Raw genomic sequence first — 24,841 nt, 5'->3', positions numbered from 1 at the left:
ATTATAAAATCACATCTCTAAAAAATCCTTGCATAAATTTTTAGATGCACAATCTGAGTATTCATCTTTAGCCTTAAATGCTTGGATCTTCAGACATATAGTTTTTAAAATAAATCCTCCAAAAGACTACGCTTATCTAAAATACGTGTGAGCCCGGGCTGCCGTCAGGCATAGGGGCACCAGTTTAATAGTACTGCATAGGGCCCCATAAATCCTAAGGATGGCCCTGATTTCACCATACATTTACTTTGTCCGTTAAGGATGTTCTTGCTGTATCAATGGCAAATGTGACTGTATATTTCTACACACCTGTTTTTATGGGGGTGAGGGGTGTGTGTGCAGAAAGATTGTATTTCAAATCTCCAGTATCCTAGAGGGAGGGAGTAGTTGATGTTTGACATGCCAAAATGAGGATAACCACCCTATGTTTTTTTGTCCTGTCTCCAAAGTATATGCACAGTCGACTGCTGATCTGAATTCAGCACAGACAGTGCTAAGGTAGTGCTATCCACTTCCTAGGAATCCAGGTGATTTCTGTGCTCTGTCAACTGATGGAGACTCCCTTTTTGATAGAGTACTCTGTAAAATGTAGAATGCACACTTAAACTGCAATAAAATAAGGCTTCCTAATGTTCATACTCAAAAGTTTTGTTCAGCTACAGGCACCTGTACCTCTGCATGTCTAAGCTGGAAGCTTCAGGATATTTTTGTGGAGCCATTGAGGCTGCCCAGAAACAGTGAAAGGATGCATGGAAGAAGTAAAACAGGCAACAAAGTTTGCTCTACACAAAGTCTTGCAGTTTTCACTTGCCTAGCTGCCATTTTTCATGTTCAGTAATCATTATGAAAAGTCTGAAAGGCAGAGAGAACTTTCAGCACTGCTGAAAAACAGCTGCTTATCTCCTAGTAGGGAATTCTTTGTTGACAAAATAACAGTTGGCAGTCTTTCATTCCTGAACCAATGCTTCATCATCGAGGTACCATTGTATCTTTCACTCATACCAGTGATTTGAAACCAGCACAACTGCTGATTAGAAGTGGCAGACTAAAGCAGGTGGATTTTTCTCTCTCCTCTGTCGGAGAAGGTTTTTGCCATCTGTCCTGGTCCATGCTCTGGCAACACTATGCCATTCGTGTTGCAGATAATGCTGCCATCCTTGGCTTCAACATAGTGTCCTTAGCTTCAGCATTCTCTTGGTACATCACCAGCTGCCCAAATTCTCTGAGAACTTCCCATTTAAATCTGTGCTGTAAAGACAAAATAATGATTTGTTTTATAGACAAAAATTACTAATGTGCTTAACTGACAATCAGTGAACATAGAAAGATCATGAAGTCAAAGATAGGAAAGGCCCTTTAGTCCAGATCCTGCAATTGAATCCTCATGGGTGGATCCCTGCATCTGCACAGAGCCCCATGATTTCAATGGGACTCCAGTCAGGCCCTAGAGTCCATCAGTGCGGATCTAGTTGTAGGGTCAAGGCCTTAATCTTCAAGTGCATCTCACTCTGCGAATGCAAGAAATGCCCCTTCTCCCTCAAACAATGGCCTACTTCAACATTGCTTAGTTTCAGCTGCCACTAGAATCAAGAGGCATTAACTTTAAAAATTCCTGTATTGTAGCAATATAGCCAAGCCTCAGCTGACCCTCTTATTTTCATATCAGTGAGGATTTCCCAGTAAATGATCTGACCTTCCATAAGGGGGTTGGACTAGATGACCTTCTGGGGTCCCTTCCAACCCTGATATTCTATGAAGGTGAAAATTAAATAGCTAAAACAGAAGAATTTTTTGCTTTAATACTAAAAAGTGGAATGGCCACTTCAATTCGCCCAGGGTGTTTTCACATGGGGCTACACGCACCCTGCATCACTAGACTGAAAAGCTAAAATGACGTAGGGCCAGATCCTCTGGTGCATTAGGGAAGCTTTGCACTGCTCTCTTGGCACTAAATGGTTCTAAAACTAGTAGATGCAGGAAGATCAGCCCAGCATAGGGGACCCGTCCCTGCAGTGAGTTGGGAACCACTCCCCTTCCCATGAATGGTACAGGGCTGTGCCTGGGGGAAAGGGAGAGTGGGCCTGGCATGTTCCTACGCTCTGTTAGCCAAAGCCAACCAGATTAATGTTTAGGGGTCCAACCCTGAACAGAGAAAACCCCAATCTGCAGGGAAGGGGTTGTCTTTTTTTTTTTTTTTTTTTTTTTTTTTTTTTAAATGTGTCCGTACGGCACCCAGCACCATGGGGCTCCACTATAACACAAATATGTACTACAACCAATATTAATGTGACTCAAGTAGTTTTTCACTTAACTACATGTTTATGGGTCAGGTCCTGGGATCTGGCCAAGAAGCACTCAGTACAAATCAAGAGACTTGAAACAAACTGCTTGTACCATGTAAATAGACTTCACTGCTGTCTGGAGGAGAAAACCCATTGTTTATAAAAGGTCATTAAGCAGGAAATGGTTTAATGTCTGTTGATTTTAAATGGGCACAACTGGGTTGAATCAGCCCAGAATGGTCTGGGGAGTGTGTAAATTGTTCATTAAGCCAGTTTATATATCAGAAATGAAAAGCTAAGCATTTTTTGATGCGAGGGATTAGGTATTTTAAGTCGTATTGGTGCAGAGCAGTTGTTATAGCGGCTGTTTATATGCTTTTAAAGCAGTGTACTTTCTGGACTTTTATACAGTAATTCCGCACACATCTACCATATCTCTAGCTAATTTTGCAGATGCAGCACAAGATATGGTTAACACTTGTCACACAAAAAATAATATCAAGTAGTCATCCAGACAATCCTATCTCTGTCTGCTTTCACTAGATCTGAGTTTGTTTTTAAATCATACCTTGTTTTCTTTTTTTACAAATGGGTACTGCCCTTCTAAACTGGCTTGCCACATTAAATCTTGTACTCTTGGCCATTAAAATGTTAACAGGCTGTAGGTTTAGACTCTATTTCTTCGTTAGGGAAAGGAGAGTACATAACACATTTTCTAAAGATATGGGCCAGATTCTAAGGTGGTGTAAACAGGCATAGATCCACTGAAGTAAATGGAACTATCTAGATTTGAACAAGGGAAGGATTTGTCCTCCTAAGAGGTGGTACACAGAAAGGAAGAGAGCAGCACTTTTGAGGCATATACTGAATTTGTATGAAGTCAGAAATGGGTAATCTTGTGCAGTTTAAAAACAAATCAAATATTTTGTAGAGAGTTGTAGCAGTGGAGCCCTGAAGTTATGTAGCCCCTACGACACCTATGGTAAGAGTATGTCTGATCTTTCACTACTTACTATTGTGCTGTGCTCCATCTTCATTTTGTTGAACATCTGTTAAAAGAAATACAGCATTTTAAATATGTGAGGTGGTTTATTATCTCTTCTTTGAACTGGCGTAGCCCCAAGGAGCATCAATAAAGAATCAGAGCTCCATTGTGCTAGGCATTATGCAAACAATAGAAAAAGGAGTCCCTGCTTCCAAGAGCTTACAGTGTAGGCAACAGGTGGATGGAACCCACAAATGGAAGGGGAAGATGAGGCAACAGGAAAGCAGGCAAATCATCGTATAGTTAGCAAATACCTTCACTCACTACCTCTCTAGCCTTAAAAGGACGAAAACATTAGAACAGTCTAAAGATACAAATTAAGGTTTTGTGAATTTCCAGGCCTGTATGAATAATTCCAGCTTAGCTCTACACAACATTAATCTTCAAGAGGAAAAAGTTACAAGCCTCAGGTTTGTTGGGCCAAGTGACCTTCTTGCCTAGAAGTTCATCTTGCACTTAATTATCTTAACTCGAGTCTGACGTGGCTACAACTACACTGCATAACTGAGTTACCTTGATATGTTTGGATGCTGAGACTATGGCTTTAAATCACAGCCCTGCATTGGGTTGGAGTGGCTTTGCACCACCCTGTGGCAGTTCAAGAGGTATTGTGCCTCAGGGAAGCGCAAAGCCACAGGCACTGACTCTGTGGGTGCTCCGGGGCTGGAGCATCCATGGGGAAAAATTAGTGGGTGCTCTGCACCCACTGGCAGCCAAGCTTCCTGCCCCATCTCACCTCCTCCTCTGCCTCCGCATCCTCCCCTGAGTGCGCCGCATCCCAGCTCCTCTGCCTGCCTCCCAGGCTCGCTGCCTCCAAACTGCTGTAGCAAGCTCTGGGAGGGAGGGGGGAGGAGGACCGGGAACGTGGTGTGCTCATGGAAGGAGGCAGGGCCGGGGCGGGGATTTGGGGAAGAAGTCAAATAGGGGCAGGGAGGGGGTGGAGTTGGGGCAGGGACTTTGGGGAAGGGGTTGGAATGGGGGTGGGAGGGGACAGGGCAGGGGTGGAATCGGGGCAGGGCCGGGGCAAAGGGGGGGGGGGTCGAGCACCCACTGGCGCCATTAGGAGTAAGCGCCTGTGTGCAAAGCCCCAAATGAGCACAGCTGATACAGAAGGGGGCAGGTCCCTGCTTTCTCACCGCTCCTTTGGAAGTGCCTAGTGCTGCTAGCCAGTAGCAACCCTTGAATGGAAACTGTGGCTAGCCCCTGCATGGGGACAAAGAGGGTAAGCTCTTTGTGCTCCCACAGTCTTACGTGCTCTCCCTGGCATCTCCGCAATTTGCTCCACAATAAAAGTGCACATACATGGGTAAATATTGGAGCTGGCTGGGAATTTTTTGATGAAACTTTTTTTTCCCCTGGAAAATGCTGCTTTGTTAAAACTGACACTTTCCATGGGAAAGGACAAAAGGTTGGTTTGGACAAAAGGTTAGTCATGAGGGTTTCTCAGGTTCAGGCTGTAAATTTTTTGGGGGGTGGGGGAGGAAGGATCAGAGAGAGACCCACCACCGAATAGCCAATAGTCCAGTGATCAGGGCACTCATTTAGTATGTGGGAGACCCCAGGTTCAAACCCCTGCCCAGGGCTCCCACATACCAGGTGAGTGTCTTAACCACCAGGCTATTGGTTATTCTGGGGTGAGTGTCTGTCTTTTTTTGCAAAAATTTTCATAAGGTGTCTATTTCATTCTGATGCGGAATGGAATTTTTTGTTTCAAAATCTCAAATTTTCACCATTTGGGACAACAGTCCCCAGCCCACCCCAGCTCTAGTATATCTTCAGTCTTGTTCTTGAGACATCTATTGGTACTCTCTTTTTTTTTTTTTTAATCTTGTAAAGTGCTGAAATTTCTGTGTGGGCAGATGCAGAAATGTAAGCAATCATATTTGTAAATGAAGATTTGTTTGCTTGTTTGTTACATGGAATTATAGTAAGAGATGATTGTTTCTCACTTGGGAAATTGTAGGAAACTGGTAGAGTAAGGAATTTGTAATAGGATCTGGAGCTTTCATCCAGGGGCTAGACTTGGTGACCTCTCAAGGTACCTTCCAGCCCTACACTTCTATGATTCTGTAAATCATTGATTCTAATCTTCTCAAGACAGGTAATAACCAAGTGATCATCATCCAGTTTTGGTTTTGTCTATATGAAATTTGTGTGTGATCTCAGACCAGTTCTTAATGGAAAGCTGTCCATATTACACAAACCTCACCTTATCATTACACTCCTCTTGTGGATATTCTCGGCAGAGAAGCCAAAGACTGAATAGATGTGGAGCCCAAACTACCATTGCATTCAAAGGAATGGTTCCTCTGGTGTAAGGTAGGTTGGTATAACACCATGAAATATACATGAAATGTACCAGTTCTGTGGCTAATTAAGAGTATAGCTCCCAGTGTTGTCAATTCAGCACTTGTCATGAGCTCTAGTTTCATTTATAATGTAGAGAATTCACAACTACGTATGACAAATTGTAGAATATAACATATTTTGGAAAAATTAAAAGAACTAGTCATATCTGACCAACAAGTGTTAATGGTTTAATTACCTGCGTATGATGTCCGGTAAGGGGATTTCCTTTTCCACAGCCAGCAGGTTAAAACAACTAGACCAGCTAACACAATGGCAATGGCAAGGACACTTCCAGCCTGAGCTCCCGGTTTATTTATATCTAACAGACTGCTTCTGGTAGAGTTGGAGTTTGTGACGTTTTCCGAGTCTGAAGAGGAATAGAGAAAAGGAGAGAGAAGCTCTCAAATTTCATTCCAGATGAGTGTTCAAGTGCATTTTATAGACACGAGATTCACACAAGACTATAGGCTTCTATAGCCCTCCTATACAAATAACTTTCATCCCACCACCACCACCATTTTCTGAACAAGGCCAAATTTCTACCCACATGGTTTTTAATGATTAATTAATTATTATTATTATTACACACACTTTTTAGGCATACATTTTCCTCCTGTGGAAGGATTTAGTAACACAACTTCTCTTAAAAATGACAGCACTATGTGTGTTCAAGTGACAAAGTCTTTCCCACACCAAAGCTAGCTGTCATTTTGGATATGTTCTTCTGAGAAAGGAATCTACTGAACAGCTTTCAAAGATTAGTTTTTGAGTGATTTGTGTACTCAAAATTAGACTTGTTTTCAAACAAGAATGAGGGCCAGATCCTTAGCTGGTGTAAGTTGTAACTCCATGGATATCTGGTCCCAAAGCTTTCAAAGCCTCACCAGTGACCATGAGGATTCCCTAAGGGGACAACTCAAAATGGCAGTCATGTTTTGGCAATTGCCATGAGACCCTGCTGTTCATCCTGCAGGTCACCACACTACACAAGTGACAGCACTAGGGAGTACATATTTTTGTGCCTGTATATTTATTTATATATTACCAACCTACAGATACACAATGATATTACTTTAAAACTGTTGCTGCCTTATTGGACCAAGTACAGGATTTTGTAGGCTCCTGCAGGAGCTATGAAGACTCAGCTGCTATCTTGACATTGTTCCTTTAGTGGAGAAAATCCCCTACAGCCATTTTAAAACTTTGTTTCCTACTCCAAAAACCTACTGGAACTAGATTTTCTATGAAAATTTGGTTTCTAATAAGTATTCCGCTGTATTCGGGCAAAAATCTTTGGCAGAATAATTGTTCACATGTGCCATAAGAACAGGGTTGGCAACCCTCCAAGATTGGCCTGGAGGCTCCAGGAATTAAAGATTAATCTTTAATTAAAGATTATGTCATGTGATGAAATCCCCAGGACTACATCCAACCAAAATTGGCAACCCTACATAAGTATCCCCACCCTTTCCTCAGGGCACTTGCTGGTTTGGTTATGCGGCTTCGTTTCCTCCTGGCTAGTAGGGACAATGCCCCAGTAAGGTACAAGAGAGGCGATGAGAAAGCTCCGATATCTTCTGGTCCTTGCCTACAACACAGGTTTCGTCCTCTCCCCACCTTCTCAGGGCCAGCTCATATCATACTCTTAATCCCATAGCCCATTCTTCTTCTGCCCAGTCTCAGGAGACATACACCACTTCTCCTCTTTTCCTGTTTCTAGATTCCCCTTTCATTCAGCAACCATGGCAGACAGTAGGTTTGAGCTGTTGCCTATAGACTTGTTTCAGAGTAGCAGCCGTGTTAGTCTGTATTCGCAAAAAGAAAAAGGAGGACTTGTGGCACCTTAGAGACTAACAAATTTCTTATTTGTTAGTCTCTAAGGTGCCACAAGTACTCCTTTTCTTTTTGCCTATAGACTTGTAATTCTTTAAATATCTGCTGTAAATAAGCAATAAAATCAGCACAAGTGCATTCAGAATAATGGGTGAAATCCTGGCCCTATTGGAGTCAATGGCAAAATTCCCATTGATTTCAGTGGGGTTACATTTTTTTGTTTGCTTGCTTGCTTCTAAAAACAGTAGAGTGATGTATTCTGGAAAAGGTATTATAAAAGGTAAAATAATTCTTTTCAGAATGAATGTGACAAAATGTCTTTAGGAAGATAATAGTGAACAGCTTATTCCCGTTTCCTACAGGGTGGAATGTTGGTACTAGCAAGCTACCAAATGCCCCTTATCTTGCAATCTGAACTCATGTATGCATGATCTTTGCTCACGCTAGTAATCACGTTGATTTCATTGGTGTTACTTCACTGAGTTTTCAAGATAGATCCCTGTTGTAGTAGCCAGGCAAGGTACTAACGAACGTCAACAGGACTTTATTTTTTAAAGTGGAAACCTCTTTTCCAAGCTGCTGCTGTACCCTCAGTAACTCTCCCTCAGCCTCTTCAACTCCTCCCCCGCTCCTTCCCGTTTCCTGTCCTTTCAGCGTCCCAACAGCCAGTGCTCCCAATTCTAATAATTACAAGCAACATCTAAACACCACAATCCTTTTAGCTCTGACCCTGCAGCTGGCTCTGCAAAGGCACAGAGGTCTATCCACATAGAGCTGCTTGCAGGATTGGGGCCTAAGATTGCAATGTCTGGAGCAAGGCTCTATCTTGTCTTTATGCTTGTCTATAAGGCATCTAGCACACTATGGGTGCTACAGCATGTAAACGTAGATTTGAACAGAGCAGGAAAGATTATCTGTTTTGTGAGTTTGAGTGGCTAAGTTTCAACAGTGTCTCTTTGTCTTCAAATCAGTTTTGGAGACTGAAAACAGAACTTTAAAACTACCCACAGAAGGAGCATAGCTAAGAGAGTGGTTGTAAACCAATGTGGTGGGACTTCAGGAGTCATGGATCCACCACATATTAAAATGTCTTTCCTTTGAAAGTAATCCTTCAACACTGAGCTAGGCCTAGTGTGGTTCCCACAGGAGCTGAAGGGGGAATCATAGTGATTCCAAAATTGTTGCCAGGGGTGGGGGGGAAAAGAGTGGGAGAGAACTCTGTTATGATCAGGATGGTGCTTCTTACTTCCACACAGAGGAACAATGATCTGTGTGCAGATCTGGGAGGCTTAAAAGGGTGTTTAGCATCATTTTAAAAAAGTCACATTTAAATATAAACACTATGGCCTAAATTTATATAGGCTTTAAAAATTAAACTCATTTCAGTAGGCCACTGGACTATCCTGCTGTTAATGAGGCTGCTACTCATCAGAGATGTACATGTAGACAAACACACATCTGTTATTTGCTAAATATTAAACAACTTACAGAGGACAGTTAGATTTTGCTGTAGTAGTTCATTTTCTATGATGCATCCTATTTTTATATCAGAAGTTGCTTCAATCTTCAGTGTGCTGAAAACACTGTATGTGCCATCATTGTCTTGGCTGATGTTTAACGATGATGGATGGAGGGAGCTGTTGTCTTTTCTATTTATCCAGTAAACGTTTGGCTTTGGGTATCCTTGGCTATAGTTGCAACTTAATGTCATCTCTTCTCCAATATTTGGGGGGATTCCTATAGGTCCACTTAGTACTGGCAGGCTGTTATTGGCTGGAAAAGGAAAAAATCATTAGCATTTTATAATCTTTTCAAAAGATTAAGGAATGACATAGATTATAGAGCACAGGTTCTGGGGATTACAAACTCATAGCTCAGACGTAAATATCAGCCTGCATGGACATTTGGCCAATTACTTCAGTAATTTACTGAAGGAGGCAGAAGGCCAAATGAAAGGGGAAAAGGGTCTTAAACTCAGTTCAGTAGCATTTTGCAAGAAGATTCTGAACTAACTCAGACCAGGCCTCGCCATGGAAGAGGTTGTAGGAGATGTATCAGAGAGCAGAGCTCTCCCAACTGTTCTCCTTGTGGAGATCCCCTACAGTGCCCATCAGGGCAGATGGAGATGCACACACAGTGCACAGAGGAAGTCCTGCCTCCGAGCCTGGCAGAACTGTATGAGGCTAGGGCCATCCACATGGAGATCCTATGTCCTCGCACTCGCTTTAGCAGCTTCATTCCCTGGCAACACAGTTCCATTGCACCAATAAGGAACCCTGGACCACGTAGAGAGACTTCTGCAGGTGACAGGAGTGGGTGTATGGTTGTAAGAAATTGGCAGATCTCCCTATTTCCACATGGAGGAACGCAATCCATGTGTGGATCTAGGAGGCACAATCCAGACCTTCCTTTGCACACAGTACTATTTTAAAGCTATTTGGGGCTAATTGACTTTGTCTCTTTCAGTTTTCCAAAATATCACAAAGCAACAAAGAGTGGTATATGAACGCAGATCAGATTAACAAATGAAGTACTGCTTTATGCCACAAACAACTCTTTACAACATAAATTCCCAGCTTGCTTACAAAATATTTTTTTCATTAATTTTCCATCTGGATAAATAAACTTCCAGAGGACAAGGATACTTTTCACAAGGGACAGGGCTTTAATTCTGAGAGTGTCAGGAAACACCAAAAGAGGATCTACTTTTATTTTCAGTTTACTGCCTAAGGCTATGATACTACAGTCAGATTCACCCCAACACCTGTACGGTACCCACTGACTTCAATAGGGTGTTGGCCAGGTGTAGGCCTTGGCACATGATCATCAGGGAGGATTAGGAACTAACTTTTTTTTTTAAAACTCAGATTCTGGCCAAAGTGAGGCTAATGTCCTTCTGCTTCCCTCACATCTGTGTGACCTGTGGGAACTGCACAGTAACATTTGCTCCGAGCTGAACCGTTTACAATGGCCAGAAACGAAGAGTCAGTTAAGCAGAGTTAGAATTGCTATCTGCAGCTTCAGAGTCACTGTCTTGGATTTTGTTAGGATGGGGATGATGTGAATAAATACAATAAGGCAGAGGAGATCAGAGGTTATGAAACCTATATGGGTGATAATAAAATAGATAACTTCATCATTCCAAGCAGAAAGAAATATTGGGGGCTGGGGGAGAGGGGGGGGAAGAGAAGGATGGGGACCAGAACAGCTGCTGGAAGAGAGCCAAAAATTAGAAATGTACCAAAAATATCTAACCGTCACTTTTATTATTTGTATTACATAGTGTCTAAGATCCCCAGTCACAGAACTGGACCCTGTGTGCTAGTGCTATACAAACAGGACAAAAGATGGTCCCTGTCCTAAACAGTCCTTGGTTCAGCCAGGCACTTAAGCACATGCATAACTTTAACGTGTTTAAGTGCATTGCTGAAGCTGAGCTAATCTGACTAGCTGGAATTGGTATTTGGGTGAAGCCAAATAGCTGTACAGTTACTGAATAATGAAGTAAAAATGTATTAAAGTGAATCATTACAGCAGAATGTTTGTAATGAGAATCAATACCAACCGTAAATCAGCCTCCCAAAACATGGCACAATACATATTACTCTTTCTATTGCATGTGGTTACTAACTTGTTATTGCCATTTTAAAATATATCGATAACACTGCACTGCAAATGGAACGTTACTTGTGGTTCCTTTATGTGCACGTTGGGATTTCTCTCATTCTTTGTCCTTATTAAAGCTTGTTTTCCACAAATACATTTTGGCACCTGATTCTGAAAAAAAAATTACTTTTACTCCCTACCCGCAATCTGTGTTGGATTCATGTCACATCTGGCTCTCGGGAGAGGGTTAGTAGAGCCAGCCATGACACAGGTATCACTGGGCTTTGGAAGGTCATTAAAGAAAATAGTCATCTGAAGACAAATAGCAAAACTGTCACTGGGGTTTGGCCAAGTACCTGTCTGAGGTAGAATTTGGGAACAGTACTGCCTGAAACTGCCTTGTTTAACTACCCTCTCAGTAAACAAGTGTTCCCCCGTCCCTTGAGTCCCTCCCTGAACAGCTGAGGGAAGGGTAAGCCAAACAGTTTGTGCTTCAAAAGTTGGAGGACTAGATGATTTTGAATTGTTTATTGTGATGCTGTCGTTGACCTAGTTAAAAGCTTGGATTGTCTAAGGGAGGCAAATTAGTGGTGGCACCACTACCATTTGGGGCATGGGGAAATCCTCCTCCGTTAGCCTATTGTGTGACAAATGCCCCTTCTGCAGCATCCACAGAGATCTAGGGTGGCAAACTGCTATTTAATATTGGTTTTATACGGGATAGAAGGGCTTACCTGCTACCTTCAGGGCCACATCTGCCCTGTGAATAACCCTGAAAACTATGTCCTTCTTCTGTACTATGCACTGATATGTGTGTTCATCTCTCAGGCTGACGTTTAGCAGCAGCAGAGAAAAAATGCCATTTTTCAGCTTATCCTGAAATAATCGAGTCCTGTTTCTGAAGTCTGCACACTGATTGCTTTGGTTCTCATGACCAGAATTAAAGGTGTGTACCACTGAACACGATTTTGAAACATCCACTATTTGCCAAAAGACCCGTAGCTTATTTAAAATGATTTTTTCCTCTGAAGTAAAAATGCAACTCAGTTCAGCAGTGCTGCCTATTGTGCTGATAACTTTCTTATCTTCCTCTGCAGTAACTGCAAAGATAAAAAGGGGAACAAAGAGAAAATCAGTCTTAAGAAAAGCAGTTTAATATACTTGTCACAATCCTACTTACCAGCTGGTTTGAAAAGGAGTACTTGTATTTTAAAAACAAGAATATCAATATTCACTTGTTTGTAAAGAAAAATAATTGCTTAGGGCCAAGTTCTGATCTCATTGCCACCAAAGAAGGGAGAAAGTATGATCCAGTGATAAGGACACAGGTTCAAAGTTCTCTTCTCTGTCACTAACTTAAAGTGGCTTGCTTAAGGTCATGCACAATCTCTCTGCTTCTCAATTCCCCATCTGTAAAATGGGGATTAAAATGGAGACAATAGCACTTCCGCACCTCACCAGGGTGTTGTGAGAACAAATACATTAAAGATTGTGAGGTGCTCAAGTAAAGGGGTGAGGGACATACAAGTACCTACAACAGAAACAAAGTAACTGACTCCACTTGAGGTACTCCTTACTTGCACTGGTAATACTGATCCTTAAAGATCATGTGTAGCATTATGTATCCATTTGTAACAATTTACCATGGGTTGTGATAGATTCTCCATCTCTGACAATCTTTAAATCAAGATTGGATGTTCTTTCTAAAAGATGTGCGTTAGGAACTATTTTGGAGAAGGTCTATGGCCTGTGTTATACAGGTGATCAGAGTAGGTGATTACAATGGTCCTTTCTGGCCTTAGAATCTCTGAACAAACATTATATGGTCCCCATGTTAAACGGACAACAAATAGCAACATTAAAGTAAAGAATAGCAACTCCTTAAAACACAAAGAAATAAAATGTATTTTTTGAGAAGATATTTTGCATGGACAAAATTCAGACACTCAGGCATGCTGACTGGAACCTGTGTACATGGGTGGACCTGTTTAAATCTATGGGATTAGACCCAGGGCCAGCGCTAGACCAAATGGCGCCCCATGCAAGGAGTGTCTTTGGCTCACCCCACCCCTCCATTTGTTAAACTTTTGAATACCTTACAGCACCCCAAACCCAGTGCACCCCAAGCCCGGCACCCCAGGCCGTCACCTGGGTCGCCTGTGCCTAAATCTGTCCCTAACTACACCCATGAGAAAGTAATATACAGTGTGAGGAAGGGTGACAGATTAAGGCACTATAGGGAGAACTTTTCCCTGAAATGCTGTTAAGTTTTGAGTGAAGGACTCCAGACATTGAACCTACATTAAAATCAATAATGACTTTTACTGTACTAATGATGAGTGCAAATGAAAGTAACTCTTGGACTGCTAGGCAATGATCCTGCGAGGCGCCGTGTGTGCACTGATCCATGTGTCCGCATACAGCCCCACTCAGCACATTGTCCCTTGAAGGATTGAAACTTAAAAAATTCCGATCTATTAATATAAAATAAAGCTTCTTAAACTGTGCCCATCTGTCCCCTAGGGGTTCTTCAGATTTCCCTTCCCTGTATTTTCCACTTCTTCCATGCCCTCGGATATCTCAGATCCATGACAGCCATCCTCTCTGGAGGGAGGGCTGGATAATCTTTCAGTTGTCTAGAGGTGGTAGCTACACATCAGTGTGAGACAGCACCTCTACCCAAGGGCCCAGCAGAAGAGTTGTGTTCAGCCCAGGGAATGAATTATAAAAAGGCTATTTACTCTACTTAACCATTCAGTTCTTTACATTTTGGCAAACTCTCTCTCTCTCTCTCTGTGTATTCCAAAAGGGCTTATTAGGACCTCTCTAGTTACTTCCTCATTTGTGCACGAGCATCATCACTCTTAACAGGGAAGCCCAGAAGTAGTGTTTTAGGCTCTGTGTCTGTGACTACTTAAGCATACATTTAACTTTACGTACATGAGTAATCCTATGAAAGTCCAATGCAACTAGTAATGTGCATAATGCAGTTTTGCCAGTCCCAAGCATACAAAAACCATGAGTCAGGCCTCACAATATCATGGGATTAATTAAAAAAAAAATCTTGTGATTTTTAAATGTTGGGTTCTATTCCTTTGCCTTCTAGTTTCTTGACACATTTATGTTACTTCAAGTTTTTCTCCACAGTCATAGGGTCTAGAAACCTACTTTAATCCCCCCTTCAAATAAATGCTAGATTCTCACAAAATCACAGGACTCAAAGGGTCTGAGCCAAAGCCCACTGAAGTCAATGGGAGCCTTTCCATTGACTTCCATATGCTTTGGATCAGGACCTAGGGCTTGGAGGAAGAACACCAAATACTGTAGGAATCATGATAAAATCTCAAGTTTTGGCAACATGTTAAACATGTGTAAGGGTATGTCGGCATTGCAGCTGGAAGGTGTGATTTCCAGCCTGGGGAAGACAGACTTGCACCAGCTCTGCTTGAGCTAGCATGCTAAAACTAGTGTGTGGATGTTGTGGCACTGGCAATGGCTTGAACTAGCCACCCAGGCTCTGACACAGAAGATTGGGCAGGCTTGGACTAGGGTAGGGTAGCTAGCCTGAGCTGCTGTCAGTGCTGTGACATCTATTGTGTGCTATTTTTAGTACACAAGCTCAAGCAGAGCTAGCGCAAGTCTGTCTACCCATGCTGGAAATCACACTTCCCTACTGCAGTGCAGACATAGCCTAAGGGTATGTCTACATATAAATTAAACACCCGCAGCTGGCCTGGGTCAGCTGATTCGGACTTGCAGGGCTCTGGGGCTGCAAAACTGCTGTGTAGACATTTGGACTCAGGCTGGAGCCCAAGCTGTGGGACCCTGTGTGTGGGGGGTGTTCCAGAGCCCAGCCTCAAATCCAAGCCCAAATGTCTACACAGAAATGTTCAGTCTTGCAGACTGAGCCTGGGAGCTCGAGTCAGTTGATCCGGGCCATCCGCAGTCATGCCTTGGGGCTTTAATTCCAGTGTAGAGGTACCCTAAAAGGCCTCAGTCCTGTGAGCAAAGATACTATTTGCTATGAATAAGAGTGGCAGATTGTGGCCTAAATGGAAAGGTCAGGGTATACTGCAGTACATTTACTGCTGATGTGGTAGGGTCACATTCTCAACAACCACCCTTCCCCATGCCAAGGTGGAGTGTGCCGTGACTAGGCATGTACAGTTTTAACAAACACTAAACGTGACTCAGCCAAAAGTACACGATTCTGTGTCTAAGAAGAATGGGGCAACTTTTCATTCTTCTATGAAACAGCAAAAATACTTTAAATCTCATTTGATAGTCTCTCTATCCCCGTACTCACACTTTATTTGGGGGTAAATTGGGGAGCTTTTAATAATCAAGAGCATGAGAAATGTTTGGTGCTTACCAGTAATGTAGGGTGCTAGTTGTATTACTGTTATTTGCTTTGTCAGTCTGTGTCAATCTCGATCTGTACAAGTGTCTTAATGTTCTAGTTGTGAGGCCTCTTCCTGGCAGATGTGTTGATTATGCATTATGATTACTAGGTCAGTCCAAGGCCGCAACTTGCAGAGGGGTTCTGTGCAGGAAGGGCTTTCAAAACTGTGCTGCAAATGTTAATCTCTCTCTCCATAGGTTAAGGCTAGGGCATTTGCACACAGCACTGTCTAGCTCCTTTTTCCTGTTAACTCACTCAGAGCCAGATTCTGATAACTCATTCTGCATAGTACTGTATTTCATGAGCGTTCCCATTGACTTCAATGGGAGTACTCTGGCAGTAAGGTATTATTTAGTCCGAATAAAGGTCCCCAGGTAGTCCCAGTGTTCTTAATAAAAAATCACAGGGACATTTAACATTCTTTATGCAAACTACAAAAAGTCTCATATTAAAGAATTAAAGAATCTTTATGATTCCTGTTCAAAAGTAGTTTAGATTTCTGATTTATGTTGTGCACATACATATTCTGCATATTCAAAAAAATGCTTGTATTAAAAGTGATAATAATAAGAATAACTTTTTCTTAACTTACCAAATCCCAGAGCACAAAGAAACAGTAACCAAAGTCCAGAGCTAAAAAACCCAAAAGATAAAAGCACAATGATAATGCAATTGTAAGTGCATCCATACTATTCACAGTTTTAAATACAATAGCAGTAGTGTAGCATAGCAACAACATATGGGTAGCAGTATCTATTATATAGACGCAGAATAAGCACCCACATTTTTGACAGCTACATAACGTCACTTGAAAATTATCATTCTGTGGGAAAAGGCAATAAATTGAAGGCAAATACACTATACTGGGCTTGAAACCAATGCTATCTACCTTTCTGATTAACAGTTGACTGGATCCGTCTGTGGCATGTCAATGAAACCTGTTGATGTGACTACTGAAAAAATAGTTGACTATGCAGATCACCTTCTTGAGTGTATGGCAGAGGTGGGCGAACTATGGCCTGCGGACCACATCCGGCCCACGGGATCGTCCTGCCCGGCCCCTGAGCTCTCAGCTTGGGAGGCTAGTCCCCGTCCCCTCCCCCACCGTTCTCCCTCCCCTGCAGCCTCAGTGCGCTGGCCCACCACTCCTGTTGGGTAGCGTGGCTGGTTCCAGTATGGTAAGGGGGCAGGGAGTGAGGGGTCCCAGAGGGCAGTCAGGGGACAGGGAGCAGTTGGATGTAGCTGAGGTTCTGGGCGGGGGGGCGGTCAGGGAACAGGGGAGGCTGGATAGGCATGGGAGTCCTGGGGGGCCTGTTCGGGGGCAGGGGTGTGGATAGGGGGCAGGGCAGTCAGGGGACAGGGAGAACGGGCGATTGGATAGGAGGTGGGGTACCAGGGGCAGTTAGGGTCGGATGGGTCGGGGGTTCTAAGGGGGGCAGTCAGGGGGTGGGAAGTGGGCAGATAGGGGGCAAGGGCCCGGCTGTTTGGGGAGGCACAACCTTCCCTACCTGGCCCTCCATACAGTTTTGCAACCCCGATGTGACCCTTGGGCCAAAAAGTTTGCCCACCCCGGTGTATGGGAATATATACATAGATAAAAAAATATATATAGGGAATACATCATGGTGTGGAGTGGTATAAAGGCCTCACTGGCATGACTGTGGGATGGCTGCATCGTTCCCAAGTGGCAAAGCCACAAATGGGTTATGCAGATCATTCCAGTCACCACAAATAAGTATTTTGTATATGCCATATGTTACAGGAAAAAAAACTATTTTATGAATGTTTTAGAAAATCCCAATATTTTTTAAAGCTATGTTTGTAACCCTCCCGCCTATAAAGTCCAGGTGCCTTCACTGTCATAAGTCTCATTGTTCAGAACTTGGGAGGGAGAAATATAAAAATAAAAACCAATAAATATAACATACACTTTCCAAAACAGTCCGAAAATAGAATCTCTATACATAACAGTGCTACAACTTTGACATTTGGGGTCTTTCCAGGGCTAATGCCCTGTCCCAATGGACAGGGATTAATTAATTGCCTCATACCATTGGTATAACCCCCCCACACCACTAGCTCTTCAAAGATGTATGAAATCAGACTTAAAAGCCATAACACTTTTATGTCTAACAAAGCTCTTGTGGCTGAGATTGAATCTTGCCCATCTTGGGCCTCAGATAGGGTAAATTTGGGGGTGGGGTGGAAAGGGAGGGGGTGGTCACATTATTCTGGCTCTTTGATAAAAACAAATGTGGCTGTGTGAAGCTGCTCTCATAGGCGCCGACTCCAAGGGTGCTCCAGGACTGGAGCACCCATGGGGAAAATTAGTGGGTGCTCTACACCCACTGGCAGCTCCCCACCCCGACCCCAGCTCACCTCCATTCCGCCTCTTCCCCTGAGCGTGCCACCGCTCCATTTCTCCCCCTCGCTCCCAGTGCTGCAAGCAGGGATTTGGGGAATGGATCCAATAGGGGCAGGTAGGGGCGGAGTTGGGGCAGGGACTTTGGGGAAGGGGTTGGGATGGGGGTGGGGGCGAGTACCCACTGGTGCCTGGAAAAGTTGGCGCCTATGTTCCTTCTGCATTTAAATCAGACTGCTTTCTCCTCCACACATGCTGGGTGCCAGCAGGGGGGCATTGAGAGGACAGGAGATATGGGCTCCCTGCATTCAGTTCCAGTTCCTGGGCCTATCCTAGCCCAAAGCAGCTGGGAGCTGCCACTACAGGGAAAATCCAGCTCCCCTCCTGTAGCTCTGGGCTGGAGGCAGTATGTTCAGTCACCGTATGGAGATGGTGCATATGCAGTCTGGTTAGCACTAGGAGCTGTGAGGGGATAGTGCATGATCCATGTGTGCATGTATATGCATTTGTGTGTTTCTATCTAACATATGGCTCTAGAATACCTTCCTTTAAAAATTCACCCTGGTACTATTTTTAAATCCTGTGGTTTTGTTTGTTTGTTTGTTTTCCTTCCTTCTTAAACAATGGATCTAATCAGGGGTGGATTAGCAAGTGGGGGCCCCTCCCCACCCCTTCTGCCTGCAGTACCCCTCCCTCCAGCCAGGGAGTGGGCTTGGGGTACAGGGGCTTGCTCCAGTCCACCCGCCTGGTACTCCTGCCGGGGAAATGGGGTCTGGACATGGGGGCTTGCCTTACTCTGCCCACCCGCCCGGCGCTCCAACTGGAGAGCAGGGTTGGGGTGTGGGGGTGCCCATTTTTCCAGGGGCCCCCATTTGGCTGTGGCACTGGGTCTAGTTTCCTGTTGAAACAAAGAGACAACAATGCTTGATTGTCTTTCATTGGACCTTTCAAGGAATTCCCCTTAAGAGGTATTGCTGGTGCCAGTGAGAAAGTGCAAGTGGGGCTGTCTGTGCTATGTAGCCAAAATGCATACCTGGTGTCAATATAAAAATGTTGTTATTGGATTAGAATTTTAATATTTCAGTCCAGAGTTTAGACCAGACAGATCCAGGGGCTGACCATTCTCCCTCCTAAGTGGATGTTAATGCTGCTGCAGTCCACAGTGCTTGCAGAGTGGCTCAGTTACTGAGCACCAACCTAAGCAGGTGAGAGGATTCAGTCTTTCCTTGAAACCAGAGGAATTCCTCTGCATCAAGCCCATTTGGGATTAATTCCTGCACCAACTGGAGTGGGAATGATTTCCACTGACTTAAATGGAAACTGGATCAGTCCCTTAGTCTCTTTTTAAATGGTTTGTTTTTCTCCATTTATTTCCTATCTCCCGCCACCCCCCTCCACCTTATTTTTAAATTTCCAGCAAGACAGGAGAAAGTTTCACTTCCTCATTCTCACACTGGCCCAGTGAGATTATAATTCCCACTCTCATCTGCATATTTACATGTACAATTTACCTTCTTCTCATGAGAACTGATTTGATGCAGTTAAAAATTGCAATGTATTTTTTGGTGTGTTTTTGCTTTTCTGAGCACATCAAAAATATGATGATGTTCATGTTGCAATAACTGGGTGTTTTGTTTCACATTTAAATCAAATCTAAAAACCTTGACTATGTCCTAAACTGCATCAAGAACAGCTCTTTGTGCCTCATCAATATTTTTCTTAGCTGAGTTATGTAGAATTCAATTGCCCTAAATCTTTATCTGTTTCATGGCATTTTCCCATAACTATAGTTTTCCAAACAACATAAAACATGTGTTTGTTTAGATCTTTTTATTGTTCACACCTTAACCAAAAGAAAGTCTATCTGCAGTGACATTCTCTCTACTTCTCTTTTTAAAGAGATTCTTACAGTGCTTCACAAGTAAACATCAGTAACCACCTACATGAAACAGTTGGGTGCACTGCTGTGGTTTTTCAGCACAGAATCAGTCATGCAGAGCCCAGTGTTGGGATTGATCACAAAACCCACAGTGCGACTGACTTTACTGACTTTAATTGTCTTTGTATCCCTAATCCTGAGAGGTGCTGGGCTCCCACAGCTCCTACTGTAGTCAAGGGGAGAAGATGGGACTCAGGTGGGAATGATAAAGAGCATTCCTACTTATTCAATATGACCCACTGACAACTGCACTGGCACTCTGTTGCCACATCTCATTGGAGGCATAAACAAATGTAGTCCATCTCCTTTGCTGTAGTGCATGGTAAAAATGTGTTATCGGGGAATATCCCCCATTGAAAGGAACATGATAAGCAATTGGCCTTGGGGAAGAATCAACTTGTAAATGCAGCAAGAAAGTTTAGCCACTGTGAGTACCCAGATGAAGCGTTCACACAGGGGCTTGTCTTCCCTAGGAAAAGGGGTGTGTGCCTCTATCACATGGTAATGAGAGCTAGGCAGAGAAATGTTTTGTGGAGGATTTTGCTATTTCCGAAATGGATTTTGATCTGATTCAGAACAAAACCCAAAAATTTCAAAATTCTCCATGCAAGGGGATGGAGCCCCAGCTAAGTCTGCCAGGTAGGCTGCTGAGGAGCCAGGAAGCCAGGCCAGTTTCCATTAGAACCCTGCCTGGTTTCTAGAGGAACTTTGTCAAAATCAAACTGTCTCTGCAGAATGTTTTGATTTCAATGAATTGGCAAATGTCAACCAAAAAGGTTTGGTCTGAATTTTTCAGACTACCTGTAGTAAGAACTATCCTAAGGTAAAATCCAATGAGACAAGGCACTTTGTAGTTTTCATGCAAGTTAGGAATTTGAGGTAAACCCTATGCTCCTGCTAGAGTATGAGTGAATCTAAATTAAGAGGGAAAAACATTTGTACATCTAATTCAATGGGAGTTGAAGTCTCTGCACAGACTCTGGGCAGAATTTGGCTCTGGTAGTGCAGGATCTAAGTGCTAATTCTTAACCTGAGAATAAAGAAAGCAGCTTTATATTAAGCTAATTAGAACCACAAAGGCCAGTTTTTAGATTCACTCCAATGTGTGTGTGTGTGTGTGGGGGGGGGGGAATGGGGCAGGGGCAGGCTGTAAAACTTGCCCCTTGTGTTTTTAATTCAATAATAAAATACCACAGCTACTCAACAGCAAAGTAGCCTTCCCCTGCAATAACGATCCCAACAGAAAAGGAGGACTTGTGGCACCTTAGAGACTAACACATTTATTAGAGCATAAGCTTTCGTGAGTTACAGCTCACTTCATCGGAGCTGTAACTCACGAAAGCTTATGCTCTAATAAATGTGTTAGTCTCTAAGGTGCCACAAGTCCTCTTTTTCTTTTTGTGAATACAGACTAACACGGCTGCTACTCTGATCCCAATAGAGTTTTCTGTTTTTTTCCCCCTATGAATTCCAGTCAGCGTCAAGGGGAGATTTATCTGAGTTGCACATTCCTTCCCCCATAACACAAGGAGCAGAAACCTCTGACTTCTTGGGACCAAGAGCAGGCCCCGGCCCCCTGGGTTGCCCCTACTGTCCTCTCTTGGTAAAGGAAGATTAAATTATGAGTAGCCTCAGCCTGACACTGACAGCTACCACAAATGCACCAAATGGAATGAGGGTGGGAATGAATCAGCCTACCGATAGACACACCCACACACCAGTCAGTGGGAAGAGTTGGCAGGAAAAGCTGGACCTTCCTGCAGCCTGGTAAATTTTGTAGCCAGGCCCCATTGTACTGTCAAAATGGAGAGCAAGTGTAGCTGCTCCTAGCGCACCACAACCCCTCCCGCAGCATAGACACCCAGCCCTCGCACCTGGATCCAGAGTGCGCCACGCCGTTTTGGATGCGACCCCCCCCCACACACGCACACGCAATGGCCCACCCTGAAGTTCTAAGTGGAGGCAAGGCACCGCTAGGGTTTTATGTTTTGGTTTTGTTTCCCCCTCAAGGTAGCCGGGTGAGGTCAGCACCATACCCTGGCCAAGGGCTGGCATCAAGCTTAGCTTGTGGTAAAACCACAATGCCTCGTCTCCAACATATATCGTAAGTGATCACTCTCCTTACAGGTTTCAGAGTAGCAGCCGGGTTAGTCTGCATTCGCAAAAAGAAAAGGAGGACTTGGGGCACCTTAGGGACTAACAAATTTGTTAGTCTCTAAGGTGCCCCAAGTCCTCCTTTTCTCCTTACAGTGTGTATGACAAAGCCCATCGTTTCATGTTCTCTGTGTGTGTGTATCCATCTCCCCTCTGTATTTTCCACCGAATGCATCCGATGAAGTGAGCTGTGGCTCAGGAAAGCTTGGGCTCCAATCAATGTGTTAGTGTCTAAGGTGCCACAAGTCCTGCTGTTCTTTTTTGAACAGAGAGCAAGAGAGCTGCTCCTATTGCCTCAAGAAAATCCGGACCATGCCCCTCCCCAGCATAGCCTTGAGCCTCCCCTCCCGGTTTGACGCTTGGCTGCCGGGGGGTAGGAGCCGGTTCAGTGCCGAGGAACGGAGGGGACCCGGCCGGCTGCGGCGGGGCTGGCAGCGCTGTCCAGCGTTTGCCTGTGGGGCGCGCCCGGAGCAGAGCGACGGCCCGGGGCGGGGCTGGGCGCGACGACCCGGAGCCCCCGCAGCAGGCACTGGCGGGGGGGGGCGCAGGACGGAGACCCGGAGTGTGAACCGGGGGCGAGTCTCTGGGGTCCCCCCGCACTCACCGTCTCTGCTCCATCCCGGCGCGGGGCGCGGCTCGGGCAGCCTCGGGGCGTCGGCGGGAGGCGCAGGCACCTGTCCCGCGGCGGGGGTCGGAAGGCGAAGCGGAGAAGCGGCCGCGGCCGGGGCCGGGGCTGGGGCTGAGCCGGCTCCTCCCTCTTCCGTCGTCCAAGCCGGGGATTTCCGCGGCTGGTCCCGTCTCCCTTCCCGCCGTGCGCTGCCTCCGGGGGTCGCGTCCCGCCCGCGCGCGGCCACGAGTCCCCGCCCACACACGCGCCGTCCCGACGCCTCCGAGGGGTGGCTGAGCCGGGAGGGCTGACACCGCCCCGCCTAAACGCGCCTCGCTTTTGTCCCGGGGAGCGTCTCCGAGGCTTACGGCAGCGTTCAACGCACAGCCCCAGAAGAACAGCAGGACTTGTGGCACCTTAGAGACTAACACATTTATTGGAGCCGAAGCTTTCGTGAGCCACAGCTCACTTCATCGGATGCATTTGGTGGAAAAAGCAGAGGAGAGATTGATACACACACACACAGAGAACATGAAACAATGGGTTTATCATACACACTGTAAGGAGAGTGATCACTTAAGATAAGCCATCACCAGCAGCAGGGGGGGGAAGGAGGAAAACCTTTCATGGTGAGGAGAGATTTATATTTATAGGGGTTGGAGCAAATGCGGTTATATCGTAGCGCTTGGCTGTAGACAATGGATCGAGTGGTATGATCTGGATGAAAGCTACAGGCATGTAGGTAGGAATAGCGGTCAGTAGGTTTCCGATATAGGGTGGTGGTTATGTGACCATCGCTTATTAGCACCGTAGTGTCCAGGAAGTGGATCTCTTGTGTGGACTGGTCCAGGCTGAGGTTGATGGTGGGATGGAAATTGTTGAAATCCTGGTGGAATTCCTCAAGAGCTTCTTTTCCATGGGTCCAGATGATGAAGATGTCATCAATGTAGCGCAAGTAGAGTAGGGGCATTAGGGGACGAGAGCTGAGGAAGCGTTGTTCTAAGTCAGCCATAAAAATGTTGGCATACTGTGGGGCCATGCGGGTACCCATCGCAGTGCCGCTGATTTGAAGGTATACATTGTCACCAAATGTAACCCCTCAGACAGAGACAAACACCTACAAGATCTCTATCATGCATTCCTACAACTACAGTACCCACCTGCTGAAGTGAAGAAACAGATTGACAGAGCCAGAAGAGTACCCAGAAGTCACCTACTACAGGACAGGCCCAACAAAGAAAACAACAGAACGCCACTAGCCATCACCTTCAGCCCCCAACTAAAACCTCTCCAACGCATCATCAAGGATCTACAACCTATCCTGAAGGACGACCCATCACTCTCACAGATCTTGGGAGACAGGCCAGTCCTTGCTTACAGACAGCCCCCCAATCTGAAGCAAATACTCACCAGCAACCACACACCACACAACAGAACCACTAACCCAGGAACCTATCCTTGCAACAAAGCCCGTTGCCAACTCTGTCCACATATCTATTCAGGGGATACCATCATAGGGCCTAATCACATCAGCCACACTATCAGAGGCTCGTTCACCTGCGCATCTACCAATGTGATATATGCCATCATGTGCCAGCAATGCCCCTCTGCCATGTACATTGGCCAAACTGGACAGTCTCTACGTAAAAGAATGAATGGACACAAATCAGACGTCAAGAATTATAACATTCAAAAACCAGTTGGAGAACACCTCAATCTCTCTGGTCACTCGATCACAGACCTAAGAGTGGCTATACTTCAACAAAAAAGCTTCAAAAACAGACTCCAAGGAGAGACTGCTGAATTGGAATTAATTTGCAAACTGGATACAATTAATTTAGGCTTGAATAGAGACTGGGAATGGATGAGTCATTACACAAAGTAAAACTATTTCCCCATGGTATTTCTCCCTCCCACCCCACCCCCCACTGTTCCTCTGATATTCTTGTTAACTGCTGGAATTAGCCTACCTTGCTTGTCACCATCAAAGGTTTTCCTCCTCCCCCCTTCCCCCCCCCCCCCCCGCTGCTGGTGATGGCTTATCTTAAGTGATCACTCTCCTTACAGTGTGTATGATAAACCCATTGTTTCATGTTCTCTGTGTGTGTGTGTATAAATCTCTCCTCTGTTTTTTCCACCAAATGCATCCGATGAAGTGAGCTGTAGCTCACGAAAGCTTATGCTCTAATAAATTTGTTAGTCTCTAAGGTGCCACAAGTACTCCTTTTCTTTTTGCAGGTAAGATGAAGTGAGCTGTAGCTC

The 24,841-nt window shown here is 44.7% G+C and overlaps 1 protein-coding gene across 1 annotated transcript; it reads right to left on the bottom strand.

The window, feature by feature from the left end:
* Positions 1-37: 37 nt before the first annotated feature.
* LOC119842063 (ICOS ligand-like) lies at positions 38-22,636 on the bottom strand. Its single transcript, XM_038369969.2, has 7 exons — positions 22,577-22,636; positions 16,110-16,150; positions 11,850-12,215; positions 8,998-9,282; positions 5,873-6,043; positions 3,296-3,331; positions 38-1,248 (listed from the first exon to the last, which is right to left on the bottom strand). Exons 1-7 carry the CDS (start codon positions 22,588-22,590, stop codon positions 1,238-1,240), a joined length of 924 nt encoding a protein of 307 aa, XP_038225897.1. The 5' UTR covers positions 22,591-22,636; the 3' UTR covers positions 38-1,237.
* Positions 22,637-24,841: the final 2,205 nt, after the last annotated feature.

Source organism: Dermochelys coriacea, chromosome 1, assembly GCF_009764565.3.
Source record: "Dermochelys coriacea isolate rDerCor1 chromosome 1, rDerCor1.pri.v4, whole genome shotgun sequence".
Taxonomy (NCBI): Eukaryota; Metazoa; Chordata; order Testudines; family Dermochelyidae; genus Dermochelys; species Dermochelys coriacea.
Note: the sequence above shows the minus strand (reverse complement) of the source record. Positions and strands in the feature narration are given on the sequence as shown.